We start from the raw sequence: 20,404 nt of genomic DNA on the forward strand, positions 1-20,404 counted from the left end.
TGTGTGTGTGTGTGTGTGTGTGTGTGTGTGTGTGTGTGTGTGTGTGTGTGTGTGTGTGTGTGTGTGTGTGTGTGTGTGTGTGTGTGTGTGTTTGTGTTTGTGTTAGTGTACAGCTGTTATTCCACTGTTCCTCTCAGTAGCCCTCAGGCAGCCTTTAAACACTCTATCACTGCAGAAGCACACACAGTGAGGAGCTGCGGGTGGATGAATAGTGTTAGGGAGCTATGGGTGAGGTGTGTAAGTGGTTTCACTTATGCTGAAATAAAAAAGCTCTATAATACACATGAAACCAGAGATTTAAAAAAAAAATCCATGTTGATATTTTAATACTTAGTTATGTTCCGCAGAGGCAAACCACCATGTGGTCTGTTTGAAAGGACACTTTAGTCCACTGCTCGACTGATTGCCATGGAATTCTGTAGAAAAGCTAATATACCTCTGACTAATTTCTGTTTGCTTTGATTTCATTTGGCTCCACCACAGTATTTTGAGTTATGATCAAATACCCCCCCCAAAAAGTCTAATTCCCATGAACCTTAGCTGTCCTTTGTGTTTAGTGCTTATTAGTAATTGTACTAAGATTGTGGTGGTGGTGATCTTGGCAGTATTCATGACACAATATGAAAATATCCCTTTCAGATCTCACCTGATGTCCTAAATCCTCTTTTCTAGAGAGTAGAAAGTTAAATCAACATCTGGCTGCTGCAGATGTTTAGAACGCCACTTGGCATATGCTGCTTATTAATTACAACAACTTATGCTGCCTTTATTTCTTTTCATGAAAACACGTCTGGTTAAGGCAAATGGGAAGTGTTGTGACAGAAAGTTACAGGATGGTTCGAACACGCCTGTCACACGTTCAGGAAAGGTGCATGTGAAGGGGAATAACCCATTTACAGCAGCCATCACTACTGTCAACACTGACAAATAGAAAACCTTGTGTAACAGTGATGATGAAGGAATCTTGTGGACCTTCATGTATCTGTTGCTGTAGCTCAGCATTGATCATTTAGAGGAGAGACGCCGTGATTTTGAACATGTTGTTAATCCTGACACGAGGAGACAAATTCAGTTATGTTAAGTTTAATTTTGAATGATTACTGTATGTTTTCACGTGTATGTTCAACAGGTGCGTTGAGATGTGAGTTGGCAAAGCACATATGGAGCTTCTCCTCCCTCAACATGATTGGTTCTGCCTTTGAGCAAGGCATCTAACCCCACAACTGCCCACTGCTGCTAGTGTTTTGTTCTCATTACTCACTACTCTGCTAGTGTGTGTGTGTGTGTGTGTGTGTGTGTGTGTGTGTGTGTGTGTGTGTGTGTGTGTGTGTGTGTGTGTGTGTGTGTGTGTGTGTGTGTGTGTGTGTGTGTGTGTGTGTGTGCGCACAGATGAAAAGCAGAGGTCAAACCTTGTGTATATAAAGGATTCTTCTTCTCCTATTTATTTTATTGGACAGCTAAACGGAGGCTCGGAGAACACATGCCTCTGCCAAGGCTAACGTCCCAGCTCGCTACTCGAAGAAAGTGCAAAAATAAAATCCTGGATCTTCTATTTTATTTTTATGGGTTCTTCCTTGGTTTATGCACCACTCTTCCACAACATTTCATGGATATCAGCTCAGGAGTTTTTGTGTAATTCTGCTGACGGACAGGGAGACAACAATGAAAACCCAACCTCCTTGGCACAGGTAACAATGAAGACCTGAGTGTCCCCCTCCAAACGGAGCCACAAGGGGGAGGGACACCAGTCGCTACGTCATCAGCAGCCAACCAATGTTGTTACAATGACAAACAGTATCAACTAACGTTATTATATCAACAACCATTATCAACTAACATTAAATAATGACACATCTGACAGACGGGACAGATTGATCAATACACCGTCAGCGTGTTCACATCAGTTATTTCAATGTAATGTCAGTCCTGTCAACTCCTTCCTCTCACTCAGATTGTTTAAATGCTTGTTTTGACGGCATGAATAGCGATTTTCCTGAAACACTTGTCACAGCGGATTCAATGACATTTTAATTTGCTACTGGATTAAGATAAAATATTCCGGGGGATATAAAAAACATTATTTCATGGTTATTTGACAAGATTTCGTACTTACATTTATTCACATTTTACCCACAGCGGTCGCCATGGTGATTTCCTTCCTCTGTTGGTAAAAGCGTTCGGACATTTACATCGAGCCCTTCGTTTTAAGGCTACCCCTTCATAGCCATGTGCAAACCAAGGGGTCTGGCCAAGTGGTAGGGCTAAGAGGTGAATTGGGACAGGGGCCTCAACTGCTCCCAGCTCACTTCTTACCGCACAGTTTATTTCCAATCAGGAGCTGCCCTCTTCACACCACATGATGTAGTGGTCTGTCAGAACTGTGTTCTCCCAGTCCTCCCCATTCATTCAGAGCATTGATCTTACTATGAGACGTCTCTGCGTTATGATCGATACTATACTCGTCCTCACTGATAGATTGCATTATGGTGAATAGAGCAACGATGAAGGTGTGGCCGGGTCGGCAGAAGGAGTTTATGATCCCTGAATTATTTGTGTTTAGAGGATGTCTTGTTTTTGTGTCCGTGTGATTAGCATTTACACTTGAGTGTGTGTGTGTCTGTGTGTGTGTGTGTGTGTGTGTGTGTGTGCGCCCTGCAATCTGCAGGAAGTGTCTCTGTGCCACCAGATACGGGACTCAGACCAACATGCTTTTGAGGCAGGGAGGACAAGCGTGAAATTAATTGTTCCACTTCATCTGCGTCCAGCGCTCTTCTTTTGAGGGAACAATTTGTCGGCTGCCGTACAAGGCAGCGTATGAAAGGAGGAGGGCATGGCAACGATTCGCCGTTCCTGGGAGATCCTGTGATCCAGCAGTGATTTCCTGCTGTGGATTTGGGCCGGCGCTCCCGTCCCCCTGCTCAAGGGGGACAGACGGAGTGTGTTTCACAGGAGAAGTAATGCAACATCAGTCAAAGTGCATTCGTTTCTGACGGTCTGTCTCCCCGGCTCTCGTTCCTGCTCATTCAGACACGTGCAGTAGTGGCCCTGTGACACGGTGGCAAAAAACAGAATTAACCTAAACCACGTGATGCCCCTGGGTTTTACCTTTTCTCCTTTTCTCTCCTCACCTCCTCTCTCCTTGTCTCGCCACCACATCTTTCCTGAGCTATGTTAGCTGTATTCACAAACATGGTTTTGGGGAATCAGTGGAACTTTATATGAAATAATGACCCTGCAAGACTGTTAAACAACACATACAAGCACCAGCAAGTGAATACTTCATCCAGACAGAAATAACATCCTATTCGTATTGTCCTGGGATTCGGTTAAATAATTGAGATACGTCTATATCTGACATTTTTCCCACCAAACTGTCACACATGAATATTACATGTTGGGGAAGGATTAAACTGAAATTTTTTTATGATGAGAAGATAATAATATAAGGAACTCTTTTGTTTAGTTGTATTATATTTATTCAAATCCTTTACTTAACTAAATGTAGCAATGACAACTGAGTCTGGTTGTGCAGGGACAGAGTCATGGGAAATAAAATGAGAATCAGGCAAAAAAGAAAAAAAGTTCTACATGTTCAACACACGTAAAAAGAGTGAGGACTGAAGAGGGTCATCTCTGAGGTCAGACGGTAAATCGGCCTGATTATGTTTAGTTGTTTTGATTCAGCAGAAGCTAGCCAACACAATTTGGATGTAACATTACTTGTTAATAGGCTGCGGCATCGCCAGACCAATTTGAATTTGGGAAATGGTCCAGAACCCCTCAGTTCATTTTCAATGTCCAGAGAATGTTATCAATGGTCACAGAGCAGATCCTCAACCAGTCAGACCAAGTACATGTGTGACATAGAGCAGATCAACAGAAAAATGTAAACAGAGCAGCTGTTTATTCTTTTTTTTATCTAATTTATGTAATACTGTCTTCAACAGATTTCTCCCTGTCAGCTTTTAGTTGTTAACTATTGCACAGTATTAGTATAATTCTCCTTTTATTCATTTTTACAGATGTGTTGTGTAACTCAATCTATCCTATTTATTAGATTGTACATCTACGCTTTGTATTGGCTTGGAAGGAGAATATTCAATACATTCCTCTATCATTTAGTGGGATAAAAGCAGGACATAGCATATAAATACCCAGTGTCCTTTGTCTCTCCTCTCCTGCTTCACCCCCCCCCCCCCCCCCCCCCCCCCCCACACACACTTGTACATCTATCTTAGTGAGTACGTTAATTTGCATAATTCATTCTCTAGCCCCTTAACCTAACCTTAAAACCAAGTCTAAACCCTCAAACAGCCCATTAAAGGTCAGAACAAAACACACACACACACACACACACACACACACACACGCACACACACACACACACACACACACACACTGAAACTATCCACTCGTCCACAGACAAGCAGGCAGCGGCAAACAAAACAAACACGGCTGATTTTTGTGAACGAAAACCAAACCATACAGACGTGTCATTCACAACAGTTACTGTACGTTTTCTGCTGTGAAGGTTCAGCTTCATTGAATTCATAGTGACAAACTGACGAAATCAAAAACTAAAATTTGGAATTTAGTCATTTAGGTCACGTTTCATAATTGTACGTGGTTGTTTATGTGTCATGATTTGCCCCGTTAACTTTCAACATTTATGAAAAAAAACATCTATAATTGATAAGCAAATAGTTCAAGCAGTATTGTTTATATGTCTGTCTGTGAACAGATGTTGAAGACAGGCATTTTTCTCTGTGTGTCTGTGTGTCTGTGAGAGAGAGAGAGAGGAGGAGGGGGGGGATTCAAACAGCTGTGAGATTATGTGCGAATGGGCTAAGGTAAAGTGGGCTCTGGTGGCGCGTAAAATGAGCTGGGATTTGGGGGATTGGGGTTCAGTCTTAGTGTGAAATGAAGTTTTTCCCCTTCATTAATCACTTTATTATCAAACCCCAATGAAACCACATACATAGATACAAATACTTATCTCATTCATGTGTCTACACTCTAACACGACATCACAGGAACAAAAAGAACTGATGCCCACAAAAAATAAAACTGTATGTATACAGCCTACTTATTGCTTTGCTCTTACTCTATCTTTTTTATCTTTGCCTGTAATATCTGTGTTCTCTAGGTGTATACATGTGTGTTCATGCAGAATGCAACGTGTAGTTGTTTCTCTTTGCCTAAGTGCAGCCTGGATGCAGGGCTTCTCGCCTGTGACCCAGAGCTCAGTGTGTAGGAGAGAGATTAGCTGCATCAGCTCGTTCATGTGATGCAGCAAAGCAGAGCAGGTGAGGGGGGTAAAGAAAGACAGGGATTAGGTTACAACACTGCACAATGTGTGTCACCACTGATTGTCTCTGTTCTCCACACGGCTGAAACGACTCGTTTTTAGTGGACGCACGAGGAAGCTTTAGTACCCGAAGATGGAACTCGCTGTGGGGGGGGGGGGGGGAGTTCATTCGTGTCTGAGCTGCAACTACTTTGGTTTATAGGCCGGCAAAAGTGTTTTGGCTCAGAGGAGCTTGGTTTGTTACTCCAGCTCAAGCTGATCAATTGTCTCTTTAATGCAGAGAAGCAGTCAAGACCTCAACACTCTCAACCTTGCTTTCACAATAACGATGGATTCCAATGTAAATAATTCAAACAATAGAGAATGGACTATCATTACTGGTGCTCACAGTGTTGAAGAATACATTAAACACACATGGACATGATTTTTCATCTTCATTATATTTTGCCGTAACAGCAGAAATGACAGGGACACATATCAAAACTCGTGAGCTACCCACAACCCTTTATCTTAGCAGCTAAGCTGGCAAGTCAAATGTTTTTGAAACGAGTAGGAACTAGAATGGCACTTAACAGAGCGCATACCTCCTCCAAGGCCCAAACGTCCTCTTAAACTCAAGAGAGCTGCACCAAATTTCACACACTCAGTTATCAAGAAAATCTGTTCAGTATTTTCTGCTTGATCCTGCTGAAAAAAAACAACTAAAACAAACGTCCATTGGAACATTACCTCCTCGGTGGAGGTAATGATGGAATGAAGTAAGGCAGTTAGGTTGTAAAAATTGGAATAACTGCAAAAAAATATGTGAGCTGAAGCCAATCGCATATTATAGGTCAGCAGAAAATCCCCCTGGTGAAAAGAACAGGACGTGCACATGTGGGCCAGCAGGTGCACACACTCGAGCCGATTCCAGCAAACATGAAAAACCCTTGGGGAAAGAAAAGAAGAAAAAAAACATTACTTTGTGCTTCACAGCAAGTTGGACGGAATCTTCTGCGCCAGTCGTCAGCAGCTCGAGCAGCTCGACTAGCAGACCGGAACAGGTGCTCCATTTTATAGTTATATCCCGATACACACAGGACCAGTGCGTCTGGAAATCTTGGTAAACCAATTCATATAGAAACAACAGGATCCACTTATTGTAGTAGGACACTTGCACAGAGATCAGAACACAGATTTCTCCACATAGCAGCAACCTTCCAGCTGGAAGGGGGTCTTCTCTGTCTGACCCCTGAATCGGACTCATCTGGTTGTCTTCCTGTTCACTTCGCCGATCCCCTCGCGTTGAAGTTGCTGCTGAAAGCCTGTTGTGGAAGCCTCCCTCTCCCCTCTCCTGGGAAATGGTGGTTCTGGATGTATGTCAGTTGGCTCTCCTGTTATGATGATGTGATGTGACCAGTATAGCTCCGGGCTAATTGGGCCCGCTCCGCTCCGGTCAGCCTGACTGAACAGAGCGCCGCAGACAGCCTGTGGTCAGCCGGAGCCTCTCAGCCTCTCAACTGACCACACAAATGTGATCACAAACACATAAACACTTGAGCTCAGGCTGTGGGCTCTCGTGTTCCTTCCTTATGCCTGGACCAGTTTCACGGACCAGGATTTAGCTGAGCTGTGGAGGAAAGGTGTTTTGGTTTCAATAGGAAAGACTTGGGGAAACCTCTTAAGAAAGAATAATCTGTGCGGGTCCATGAAGTCAGCCCATTCATTTTTAGAATTAGCAAAAAGAAGTGGGAGTAGGAGAGGAGAAGGGACATGAAAGAGGAACTATATTAACTAGAGAAGTGAAAATGAAGCTCTGGGGAGACACTAAAGGGCGAATGAGCAAAAAAGAAATTGGTGAAGAAACCAGTAAAGCCAGTTGACCCGACAGCTTCATCTGAGCCAGGGACCAGGATTGGCTTAAAAGCTGGATTTTCAGTCTCGCTGACATTCTGCGGAAGGATTATCGTGCCGACTTTCACACACGGCTACGGTCACTGCAGTTTGGCTTGTGAGTCATCAGCCAGTCACTTTGATTGGCCACAGACTCCATGTTTCCGCAGGCTGCAATTAATTAGCGGTGATGTTGGGTTGCGGAAATAAAGTTTTTGTCAGAAAATGGAAAAGTTGCGGTAGTTGTGACACAGAACAGGTCTGAAGAAAAGGTTGTGTCTAAACAAACATCAATGAGTTCTGCATAATTCTTTCTTAATCCAGTATTTATCATATGTGGCACAGGGGCATTTTTCGGAGGCGTCACTTCTGTTCTCTGTCGTGGCTTTGAACGGAGCGTGATGTGGAGATAAAGATGAACCAGTTTCCCCTCAGGAACCTGAGTCTATTCAGTCCTCCCAGACTTCTACGGGCACTTTTCTGTTCCCGCTGCTCCAGCTTCTTTAATCTTTAAGTCCTTCAGGGCTGTCAGTTTTTCCAAAAATCACGTTTTACGTTTTTTTTTTGAATGTTTACGAACGATACTGGATTGCTTTGCTTGCTTGGGTCCTTCATTTTAACACTGAAAAACAACGGAACATGACTGGCTTATTGTCAAGAGAGCATGCAAGCTGATCGTGAGCGCCCCCTGCGGGATCATGAGGCAAACTACTTCAGACGGTCGGATGGGCTTTAAGAACGTTTGTTATCAGATCGAACTGAACATTATAGTTCAAGAATGAATGTTGGAATTTCAGAATAAAAATTGAGAGCCCTGCTCGGACATTTCACCCCCCCCCCCCCTTACATTACACTGTAAGATGGACACACCTCAAAATGTACCTCGATGAATCAGACCCTCTTACCTCTAATCACTATAATTGCTGTATACAAAAAATTTGTTCTCATTTTTCAATTAGTTTCCAAGCAGCATGATTGTTCTGGCGTCACTGGAACACTACCTTTGGGCTCTGGCCCTTGCACTCCGTATAATTGGTTGCTTGTAATGACGAATGTAGCAATCAACAGATTTGAAAGTGATCCATTACTTTGTGTGGTCAGAGTCATTCTTCTTTCTATATTGGTCATGAAATATGAAGCTAGATGGAAATGTAGTGATTTTCGCCTGTTTCCTGCGTTGTGTCAGCTTGCAGCTCTCGTACAGATAGCGTTTCACACCCCTCTGACCTTCCCACTCCAACATCATCTCTGAGTGTTATTTCTGATTATCCGTCTTCCGGCTCCTCCACGTTCTATTTTCACTTCTCACCATTAGCATGTTTCTGTCTTAACTTTTTCCTTTCTTCCACACCTGTCTTTGCATCTCTTTGAATCTCTTTGCAACCACATACTGTTTGCTTTTTATGCATCCACACCGGTGGCTTAATGTGTTTGGGTTGCCTCTCCCATAATCGTTGGATATTTTGAGATTGCCTTAAGAGAATTTCTTCAAATTGAGTACAAACATTCAGTCTGATTCAGTGATAATCTGATTAGATTTTGGTAGTCTGAAGTCAAAGGTCAAGGTCGCTGTGACCTCACAAAACACGCTTTCGTCTTGTGAACGCAAAATCTCAGGAACACCTCAAGGGAATTCCTTCAAATTTGATACAAATGTTCATTTGGACTCAAAGGTGAATGGAATAGATTATGGTGGTCAAAGGTCAGGGCGACCTCTTGTGATTGTGATGTATCAGGAAATATATCACGCTTAGGAAATATGTCACAAACATTCACTTTGACTCATGGATTACCTGATTCAATTTGGTTGGACAAAGGTCAAGGTCATGGTGACCTCATATGGGTCTTGAAAATAAAATGTTTGTAGACTGAAAGTGCACTGGTTGGTGGATGCGCAGTAAATACAAAATCTGTGTCCCTCTTTCTTTTGCTTTTTCCCTTATTTCTCTAAACCAAAAAGCTATTTTACCCATATTTGATCATTTATTAAAAAAGAGAACGATCAGTGATCAAACCCTGCATCTCCTCTCGGCGTCACTCTGTGTGCTTGATTGCTTTGACTGCTCTTTGTTTCAGTGACGTGGCCCATTAAACTGATATGTCTCGGGAGTCAGTCACTCAAGTGATGGAACTTTTTGCTTAGTTGCTCTGCTCTCTCTTGTCATCTTCATCTACAACTAAGAACCAAGGCTTACAAAGTTTAGGTCTGAGGCACAAAGATATTCCTTCTGTTTGCCGATGTCCTGCAGTTTTTCACATGATTGCCTAAATCCCAAAACTACTGGCTGAGTGTCTGATGCTGTCCCCACTCCCCTCCTCCTGGTGCTCTCTCTCTCTCTCTCTCTCTCTCTCCGCTCACCCTGCTACTCATTTGTGTTGCTGTGCAGGCGCCGCGAAGAGCATGCATCTAAGCAGGTTGGCATAACATGAGAGAGGGTATTCATTTTGATATGGCGGTAATCTTCTGTTAAATCCCCAAAGAGTGAAACACAGCCGCCTGCAGCTTTGCACATATTTTATGTTTAAAATGGTTTTCTCTTCTTCTTCTTCTTCCTCTTCTGTCCAAATATACCCCTCGTCCAGATCAGTTCTCTGTGTGTGTGTGTGTGTGTGTGTGTGTGTGTGTGTGTGTGTGTGGTTTGTGTGTGTGTGTGTGTGTGTGTGTGTGTGTGTGTGTGTGTGTGTGTGTGTGTGTGTGTGTGTGTGTGTGTGTGTGTGTGTGTGTGTGTGGGGCATGTATGGGGTGGGAATTAGTGAGACTTAATGTCACTGTCCCCTGGTTAAGGCGCTGGCTAAGCTAAGCACCCTGGCATGGGTTTATAAGAGAATATTGTGATTTCAGTGTAGTGCAGATCCCAGGGGCAGCTGTGTGTCATCAGTGCTTAGATGTGTGGTGGGTAAAACTTGAAGGTGGCTGATAATTCTCTCTGCTGAGCTGATTGGATTCGTTTATATGCAGATTAGTTTGGAGAAGCAACACAGACGAATCTTTGCACTTTGTGGCATCGCTGTTAGTCCCCGATTGCATATCGGGATTTTGTTCCTCTCTATTCTGTAATTCAGGTCTGCACGGTGGTGCTGTGGTTAGCACTGCAAGACGGTTTCCTCTGGGTACTCCAGCTTCCTCCCACAGTCAAAGGAAATGCAGTTTAGGTTAATTTAGAGACTCTAACTTGACCATAGGTGGGAATGTGAGCGCGAATGGTTGTTTGTCTTTGTATGTTGTCTTTGTGATGCACTGGCAACCTGTCCAGTGTACCACGCCTCTCGTCCAATGTCAACTGGGGTTGGCTCCAGCGCCCCCTAGCACCCTTTAAAGGATGAGCGGTATAGATGTTGGATGGATGCACTATAATTTAATCAATCACCACTACTTGTACATTATACAGAAAGGACCTGTTTGCACATCTGATTCTAGTTACCTCTACCTCTGTCCGTTGGTTTATTATACAAAAAGTACTGGACATATTTTTACGAAACTTGTATGATCCTTGTAGTTTCGGTGCAGCAGATGAGCCAGTTGGTAAAAATATATAGGTGTTGGGTTTGGTCAAATTTTATACTGGGGTATTGGTAAGTTTTGGTGCCGGGGTTCCCCTCCGGACCCTGTTCTTGTGGATTGGGGGGGGGGGGGGGGGGGCCCTGCCTTGTTTATTTAACATATTTTGTTGTTGTTGTGATGCAGCAGGTAACTGTTGGACTGGTGGACTCTTGTAGTTGGAGGCACCTGGGCCCGTTGTGCTCCCTGCTTTAAAAGCTCTGTCCTTCCGGCTGAGACTCTCTCTCTCTCTCACTCACTCACCTGACTTTCATGCCTCGTCGTTGCTTTGTTCTCATCCAACATCCTCCCCTCACCACGCGCTTCACTCACGCATACACGCGCCCTCACTACTGATTCCACTGATGAACACACCTCATTACATGCTTACTTTGTGTTATGTTCGTTGTCAGCCAATTTTATATAAATAAATGACTCATCCTTTAGCTTTCAACCTGCGTCTCCCTCTCTTTTTGTCGTGGCTTCTGAGCCGGGGTCGTGACAAATGGATACAATGTGGGTCAGGGAAGAACCAGTTATATTTTTAAATCGGAGGCTGATTCAAAAATATTTACACGTGATTTTTCAACATGTTCTTTGATTTTTCAGAGAATTATTCACAGGTTCTTGATGAAACAAATCAAGCATGTTCAGGGGATATTTATGAGTGTTGTGTGCAATTGGTGCAGATCCAAATTAAAATCTACAGTGAGTGAATTTAAATGTGGTTTCATTGAAGGGACTGCCTTGGCAGAGGTTTGCACTCTAATGAGCATCATTCTTAACAACTTAGTGTTTAATGTTTTTAAAAATGACTGCAACCAGTATGGAAATGACTTTTTCATATTTTCTCCATCACCTTGCTTTGCCGTAAAAATTTAGGTAATTTCTCTGATGTCAGATGAAACGTAGATTGGATCCTGAACATTGGCATGAGCTCAATAAGTATTGATTTAACAATGCAGTGTTGCAAAACCTGATAACGTGGATGGTGTGTTTACTTTCAGAAATACAAGGAGTTTGAGCGGGGCGGTGCGGGTGGAGGAGATTGATGGGCTGCGGCTGGTGAAGAGGCTGGCGGAGGACATGGAGGAGATGTTTCACAAGAAGGCACAGGCGATGAAGGTACGACTCGCTTCCTTGAGTAAATCTTCATTTGTCACACTGAAGCAAAAACGTATTCGGAATATGGCCAAAATATCAAACTCTGAAATAACTCTTATACAAAGATGTAATAAGAATATGTCCTCTTAACAATAAGTATATCATATTTAGTGCATACAATACAACGCTGACCATGTACATTCTCTGTTACATCTATTCCCAGAGCAGCTGGGAATCCAAAAGTAAAGATACAGGACTGAGCTGAATGAAATTACTTGGTAAAGTGCTTATTTTCTGAGCGCTCTGCCGACCGTATTGGATGTCTGAAGAAGTGCTGTCGTGTCAAAATTGCCCCAGTGAAACCAGACACATCTGGAGTGTGGTGTGTATGTGTGTGTGAGAGAGAGAGAGATGTGAAAGCGAGGCTGTCGGGGCTGAGGTGACAGACACAGAGAGGCTGTGATCCACCCATCAGTGCCTGTGTCACTTTATCGATCTGCTCAGACCAAACATCAGTATTTGGAAGAGGCCAGTTTAGGACAATGCTCCTAAAGTAAAACTGAAAACCGTATGATTCATAATTTGATGTGCTCGTTTGTGGACCTCATCCATTTTGAATACATATCAGACGGTAATAGTCAATGACCTTGCAGATTTAGATACATGTCAAATATGTTTCGCTTATTAAATATAAAGTATGTAATATCTAATATATATCTAATATATATGAGTACTTCTAGGATAATTTCAGCATCTTTCAACCAAATATATTTCTCATAGATTGTTGTGGCTTTTACGACTTGTGTTAACTTCTCGCTGACCTCCTACTTCGCAGAGAATGGGTTAGAAGCAACAAGTTTGTTTACATGTGTGAGGCTACAGCTTTCCATTCACTGTGTATTCATGCGAGACACGTGTCCAACATGTTCATACGAGTTTCCATCAACTAACCCTACACCTGCATGATAGAAGCTCAAGCTGCTCTGACGGTTGGCCTAGACTTGACTCAGAGATTTCTTTAATTTTAAGATGTTTTATTTATTAATAACTTTTTTATTTCAGATATAATTGTACATTTGGATCATATTTGCTCTAACAAAATGTATAACCTGATAATATTTATTACTGTTGAATTACATAATATTGCTTATTTTATTGAATGGCGAGCTGACTGTTTGCAGCCAGTCATTGTCTTTTCTTCCAGTTGATTTCGATGAGGTGAAACTTGTTGACATCAGTTGTATTTACTCATTACTTTCATCCACGGACATTTTCCTAGTCTGGGAGAGAAAAGAGGCTTTGGATCACTCTGTAAATTGTCTTTTTGGACGGTTCATTTGCTTTTCTTGTTTTCTAATCATAAAAGGCAACAGTGAGTCTGTGTTTGCTTTCAGACGGAATTTAAAACTGTTTTGTGTGCGTCCTTGTTTCCCTGAATTTCTACAACAGTGGAGACAAGCACAGGGTGAGCACAAGCCATAGAGGCACAGATGCTACAGATATGGGTCGTAAGCCTGGAATTATCGCTCCACTACATTTTGTGGATAATACTCGAGCTTGGGCTGTTAGTTAGGTACATTTTGTGTTGTTTAATTTCTTCTTTCTTAATTATTTGAACGTTTCATTCAGGTGTTGCTGGTATATGTGACATGGGCAGTTACAGCACGTGTGTGTGTGTGTGTGTGTGTGTGTGTGTGTGTGTGTGTGTGTGTGTGTGTGTGTGTGTGTGTGTGTGTGTGTGCGCGTTTGTGACAGGTGCAGTTCAGGATGTGTCCACGGAGCACTGCCTCTCTGGCTGCAGCTCTAGCTCCGGGTGATAGATCCTATCAGGACAACATGGTGCTGTTCACAGAAATTGGATTTCTCTCAGAGAGTCTGGTTGGAGGATACAAGCTGAAAGAGACATGAGGGAGGGAGACAGAGAGAGAGAGAGAGAGAGAGAGAGAGAGAGAGAGAGAGAGAGAGAGGAAGGGACGCTGATAGTGACAAACAATTTCCGTGCCTTCGTTTTGCTCGTGCCTGTGTTATTAGTCTTCTGCATGATGCAGTTGCCCACATTGATTACATGGCCGTGCCTGTTTCACTGTGTTCCATTCATTTTGTGAACATGCACCTGTCTTCACTGAGCACATAGAGAAGTAATCAATGCAAATGTGAGTCATCAGGCATTTAACATGGCTCCTACTTGTATGCAATGATTGTTGGCACAAACACATGGTTTTAATTTAATAGTGTTAATCTCCCGTTAGGAGTTAATCAGCTCTCTGATAATAATGAACATTATTTTGTAATTAAAACAGCGCCATATGCTTTCCAAACCAGTATTAGCTGTTTTTAATCTCTTGTAATTTTTCATTATTAAACACTTTTAACTGTCTGATAAACTTGCTTGACGACAGTTGTCTGTGTGTGCCATCGCATCGAGAGTGTGTTAAACCCCCGGAGATATGAGGGCTCGCTTTGCTAATGGCTTCTCTAAAGGTGCCTGCTGGATGCTGGAGGCCTGAAGATTGTACATGTCAGGGGAGGGTTGGGCAGAAGGCTGACAGTCATCACGATGTTCAGGCCACCACCATGATCACCCTCCACACACCCTATTATATTTAACACTTTTTTTTCCTATTCATATCCTATTTACATATAGGCCTAATATGAATTTTTTGTTAGTAAGTTGTTTAGTTAGTTTGTTAGTTTGTTACTAATAAAAATGCATTTTATTTGTATAGCGCTTTTTATTTACTTTATTTACTTACGCTTTCATAGAATTTAAAAGAAAAATACACTAAAGATAAAAACACAACTAGTTAGTGAGACAGTTATGATCCAGTAGTCAAGGTATTCAGTATACAAGTTTCATTGATTGCTATGATGTGAATGGAAGTTCATTTTGGGGAACGCCATCCGCGACAATGACACGACATGAAGACGTCTCACTCTGTTGGATTTGTTGGGGCTGCAGAAACACCCGGTCCACTCATGCCTGTACAGTGGTGTTACACAGTGGCTGATCTTCTCTCACACATTATCATTGACAGGGCAGTGGCGTGCAGAGCGAGCGTAGACTCATAACAGCCGAGTGTAATTCAGGTCCGCCGTAATGTTAATTAGCTATAGCCAGCACGATGAAGCGGCAACAGCGACCAGTCGTGCATAAAATGAGAGCTGCAGTTGAGTATTTTCTACGCTGCAGTGCTAATCCTAATGATATTTGCTCATGATTATTGGAGCCTGGAAAACTTGAAGCCATTTGTGTCCGAAAGTCATTTCAGCGGACCTCGGCCAAACCTCAGAGTGTTGTGTTCACTACTGGGAGGGCAATACATGTTATGTGGTGATGTGATGTTGAGAGGGGGAACCCTGGACACTGGTGTAGCAGAATTGCATTTTTTCACAAAGATGAAAGTCTTGTGAGGAGAAGAAAGAGTTAATATTATCTGGAAGAAACTTTAAGAAAGCAGGGAGGTAAAGAAAAGCACCATGCACACGTTCATGGAGAATTTAAAACCTTGTCAGCTGTTATCATGATTCCAGATCAGCTCCACCCTTCTCATTTCAGTGCTGACAGTGATAGCCATGTGATGAATGGTTATTCACCAACATTAAGTCCTTCTCTTTTCGCCAGTTTCTTTTCTCTTCAGTTAAACTGGACTCTCTTCTGTCTGCCCTTGCGTTCACAGGATCCTGTCCTTAAGCATCCCTACCTCCCTTCTTCGTCTCACCTCTCTCTTCCTGTTTCTCTGCTTTTGCCAAAGCATATGTGGCGCTTCAGCGATCCAATTTCCGTGCAGTCGCTCTCCGCTGTCCGTCAGCGTGGTTTTATCTCCCCGTCTCCACATCGATTCCCCCTCTTTATCGCTCGCCGCCACCTGCGGAGAGACAGCAGCTTCCACGGCTGTAAAAGGATGCGTCTGTTAAAGTGTGGGTCGGGTTGCTGATGTCATTCTCTTAGACTGTGGTTTAGGTGAGAAAAAGGTTTGCACTTTCATTCTTGTTCATTCCTTTTGATTTGGAGAAATCAAGAAGGTAGAGAAACAGATTTATACAATTAATTTAGAGCAGTTAAGCTTCCTGCTCGTTGTGTGTGTTGTGTAACAAAGAGTGACAGTGTATGCATTATTGTGTAATTGCATTGCAACAGCCACTGGTGTCCTGATTGTGTTCATTCCTTATCATCTCCACATTATTATGGCAACGTTTCGTCATTTAGTTCCTTCACCAATTAAATTGTGGGTCCACTCTAAGATTAAAAAGGTCAATCGCACAACATTAGAAAGTAAACATGTGCTTGCAAAGGATGTTTGTGTGTGTGTGTGTGTGTTGTGTGTGTGGTGTGTGTGTGTGTGTGTGTACTGTAAATCCATGTGTGTGTATATTTATGTTTATTTTAGGGCTCAGCATCTTAGCTCAGCATAGTTGCTTTTAATTACTGTTACCTTCATCAGGTCCTGAGTCAGTGGGATATTATCATTATCATTGTCTAGCAGACTCTCCTCTCCTCTCCTCTCCTCGCCTCTCCTCTCCTCTCCTCTCCTCTCCTCTCCTCTCTCCTCTGGCTGGAGAAAGCCAGAGCAGACGGTTTAAAGAAACAGTGAACATGTTGTTATCAAAGTTGAAAGGCGTGGAACTATTGTAATGTCCTCTTTGAAGTCGAGCACGACTGTGTTTCATGTGACAAATGCACTTCAAAGCGGAGTGGATGCCTTGCTGCTAGGGCTGTTTCTCCTGTAATGGCATTCAGTCTCCGCTCTGTACCTGCTGATATCATTTACCTGTGGCAGCTACACCTCTTTGGTCCTCAACATGATTACCAGTGTAGAGCGGAGGCGGTCTGCGTAGGTGTATGTCACAAAATACAAGGCACACAGCGCACACGCCGGACTTTTAATGAATTTTTCACTGCCAGCAAAACCTCCTGTGAACATTAATTTTCGGTTCCTGACGTGCACAGTGAATTTCAAACATGAATTTAGTATTTCAAAAATGTGGAGTAACTCATCATCTGCAGGAGATGATTTGAATAAAGATGTGCTCCCTCTTATTAGTTGAAAAGAATTGCTGTTGTTTTACATTTTCCTGTCGATTTTTGTAGTTTTAGCCGGCATTTGGTACCAGGGACTTATTGATGAGAATGTGACAGCATTGTTAAAATTAATCCCGACAGACCAACACACCTCCAAGTATTTGTTTTATTTAACACAACAGTTTACAGACTTACTTCCAGTTCTAACTTTTTCCTGCCCAATTACTGTAATTCAGGATTATTACTGATACTTTAGGTCCCCTCACTTTTGATTTATTCTCAAAATAAAGTGTTTTTTATGCCTCCACCCTTTCGACAGCCGTGGCTTCCATACGTCCTTGTGAACAGAATACCTCAAAAACGCCTTGAGGGAATTTCTTCAACTTTGGCACGAATGTTTACTTTGACTTAAGGATGAACTGATTAGATAATGGTCAAAGGTCAAGGTCAGTGTGACGTTAGAAAACATGTTTTTGGCCATAACTGTTTCATATGCTAATTATGACCAAATGCACTCAATGCCTCTTATTGAATCCAGTCAAAGTCTTCACTACATTGATCATGTGAGTTTGGAAGAGACAAGGATGTGAATCGCAACTTACCTGGTTAACTGGGCCATACAAAAGTGAGGTTGTAATTCCAGTAACAATAATGGGCCAAACTATAAAAATAGGGTCAAGTTTTCAATAATAAACCACTTACAATAAACCACTTACACCACAAATATCCAAGTTGTCATCCATAAGTAGTGTATATTTTAACTTCCAGAAAATCTGCTAAATAAATTAATTTAATACACATTCTTATCCAATTCTGTGATGTGAGTATTCAGAGTTGTGAGCATCAAGATAAAGATTTGGTGGCATTAATTCAGTACATGACAAGTAATATATTCCAAAAAACGGCACCGAATCATGTGAGATGATATTTCCCACATTGAAAACATCCCATAAAAACAAGTAGTGAAACACATTTTACGTTGTTTTTCTTCTGTTCCCTGTTTCACACCATTTTGTCTGCAGATTTTTTTTTCTCAGACGTAATGTGTATTCGAGGTAAATTTGCTTATCTCAGATTTTGCCTCGTGAGTTGGTGTCATCCGGCCCTGCTGTGTCCTTCGCTCATGTCTGCCTTCCTCCCTGGCTCACCACACTTGTCATGCTGAGCTCACACCACTGCTCCCCTCTTTTCCCTCATTTCATTAGCTGTCTTCAGTATCACATCGGGGGGGGGGGGGTGTGTGTGTGTGTGTGCGTGTGTGTTGAGAATGATGGCTGCTAATGACAAGGCAGAGCCAGCCAGCAGATGTCAGGACCGGACAGGACAGCGACCATCTTTTCCTTTTCCTTGTCTTTAGTTGTTTTCCTGTCACCAAGTCATCAAAAGTGAGAGAGAGAGGGGATTGTTTTTCTTGAACGATGAAATGAGGACGTTGGCCGGGAGGATGAGAAGGTAACTGTCAAGAAAAGGACCATAAGTCAAAAGTTCAGTCCAAGCATGAAATGAAAGTGAAGGAAGAGGAAATATGAGAAGGGTGGCAGGGCTGGATTAAGCACTTCATATTCCCTTTCAGTCAGCAGAACTGCTGAGAACTTGTCAAGTATTGATTATCGGGATCTGATGTTTCAAAACGCACCACTCTCCTCCCTCTCCCTCCATTCGCGCCTGTCTCTCCCCCATGCTCTGTCTACTTGGCTCCTGCCCAATCCAAATGTGCAAAACAGAGGAAGCAAAGTGTCACAGAGCACTTTTCCATTTTGTTGATGCTGCAACTCTTCCTGGCCTGGTTTGACAATATTAATTGCTGTCCCCAGTGCTATTGATGGGGTGACCCGAGCCAGTCTTGCTCAGCCAGGCTCAGGCCTCAACGGATCAGGCCTTTGGCAGAACCCAGACCCGTCGGACCTGCCCTGATCCAGCAGGCCAAGGCTTAGTTAGCATTTCCTTTTACATCAGAGGAAAAAAATCTGGCCAATTAGAATCATGCCACCATTTTTCAAGTGAGAGAGAAAAGTCAATAGCTTTTATCTACACGTGCTGATATATATATATATAGATTCATTTCGGTTGCTCTTTGTAATTGGAGCATTAAAAAAAGCAACACAATGGAATGTCCAGATCTCTTCAACAAATAATATCCCCCAAAAAATTAAATTAAATCAAAATTAAGTTTGAGCCCAAAGTACAAATGCATGCTGAACCGGCAGCACGCGGCACCTCTGGGAATATCTTTATGCAAGTCTATTTAGAACTAAAGTCAACTGTGGTCTTGTCCATGGCTACCTCGGGAGAACATTCAGATTCAGGCCACTGCCCTCCCCTCCTCTTGGTGGGGGGAATGTGCAGAGGCAAGGCTTAATGTACTTCTAAAAAAAAAGGCATTTAACTTCCGCTACCAGTCAATAATGTATGTGACCCCCCCCCCCCCCCCTTCATCCGCTCCTCCTCTGCTTTTCTGGCAGCGTTTGTTGGCATAGATCAGCTATATGACAGCCTTCGCTAACTCTCACAGCTTCAGCGTTTGCATTCATAATGGATCGGCATTTGTTAAGGTCAGCGGCTTCAACCATTACGAAACCTGCACAGCGAGTACAGCGCCGGAAAACAATAAGACAATCACGTTGACAGCTAAATGAGGGGGATCGTTTATGAACTTTCGAAAGCGTAAACAAGCTGAATCTGTCGTCGGGCAAATCATGATCGCAGGATGTCAGATAATGAAAGGGGGGTGGGGAAGTGCAAATGTCAGAGAAGCGGACTGGAAGGGTGGATTGAGAAATGATTGAGATTGGGTTTAATTGAATGGGAAGACATGAATATCAGTACGTTTCTTTCATGCCTCAGACGTTTGTGTCAATTAAAAATAATTCCTTCATAGGACCTTTCTAAGGCATCATGTGTATATGCATTATTTTATCAAACATGACAGATCTAAAGCATCGTAGAAAGTGCTGACAAGGCTAGATCTGTAAGGAAGCAGTTTGCATTCACTTGAGAAAAAGAATCTGATCCGTTTTTTTCGTTTTACTTAATCATTTCGTTAATTCAGATTTTGTTTTTCTCAAGTGAATGCAATATCCTTCGTAAATCGGAACTTCTTAACCCAACATATTGTTTCTTGTGGTTTGATTTGGCTTAAAAACACAAGGAAATGGCTGCATGTCTGTGTGAGTTTTTCTTCTGGTGCTCTGGCTTCCTCCCGTCCAAAGACAGACAGATTGGGGTTAGGTTACTTGTTAGGTGTGAACGTGAGCGTGAATGCTTGTTTGTCTCTGTATGTTGGCCCTGCAACACGCCGGCGACCTGTCCAGTGTGTTCCTCGCCTTCCGCCCAATGTCGGCAGGGATTGGCTCCAGCACCCTCAAAGGACAAGTGGTATAGATGGTGGATGGATAGAAAAACAAGGCAGATAAAACAGAGCCTTATCCAGACTAGACCGGTTGGGTTGGGTCTCGTCAGGTTTGGGTTGAGAATCAAAGCTCTGTAGTGAACACAGAGGCCAGCGGAAACGCATCAGGGATCTGTAATCAGGTGGAGATGCAGACTCTTTTTCTGGCGCTAA

At 42.8% G+C, this 20,404-nt stretch overlaps 1 protein-coding gene across 1 annotated transcript in view; it reads left to right on the forward strand.

Moving 5' to 3' along the window:
• cacna2d3a (calcium channel, voltage-dependent, alpha 2/delta subunit 3a) overlaps positions 1-20,404 on the forward strand; it is a 114,059-nt gene that overhangs the window by 12,754 nt on the left and 80,901 nt on the right. Inside the window, 2 exon segments of the mRNA XM_034590443.1 lie at positions 11,726-11,749; positions 11,751-11,843. Coding sequence (XP_034446334.1) covers positions 11,726-11,749; positions 11,751-11,843 — 117 coding nt within the window.

The sequence above is a fragment of the Hippoglossus hippoglossus genome, chromosome 7 (genome assembly GCF_009819705.1).
Source record: "Hippoglossus hippoglossus isolate fHipHip1 chromosome 7, fHipHip1.pri, whole genome shotgun sequence".
NCBI lineage: Eukaryota > Metazoa > Chordata > Actinopteri > Pleuronectiformes > Pleuronectidae > Hippoglossus > Hippoglossus hippoglossus.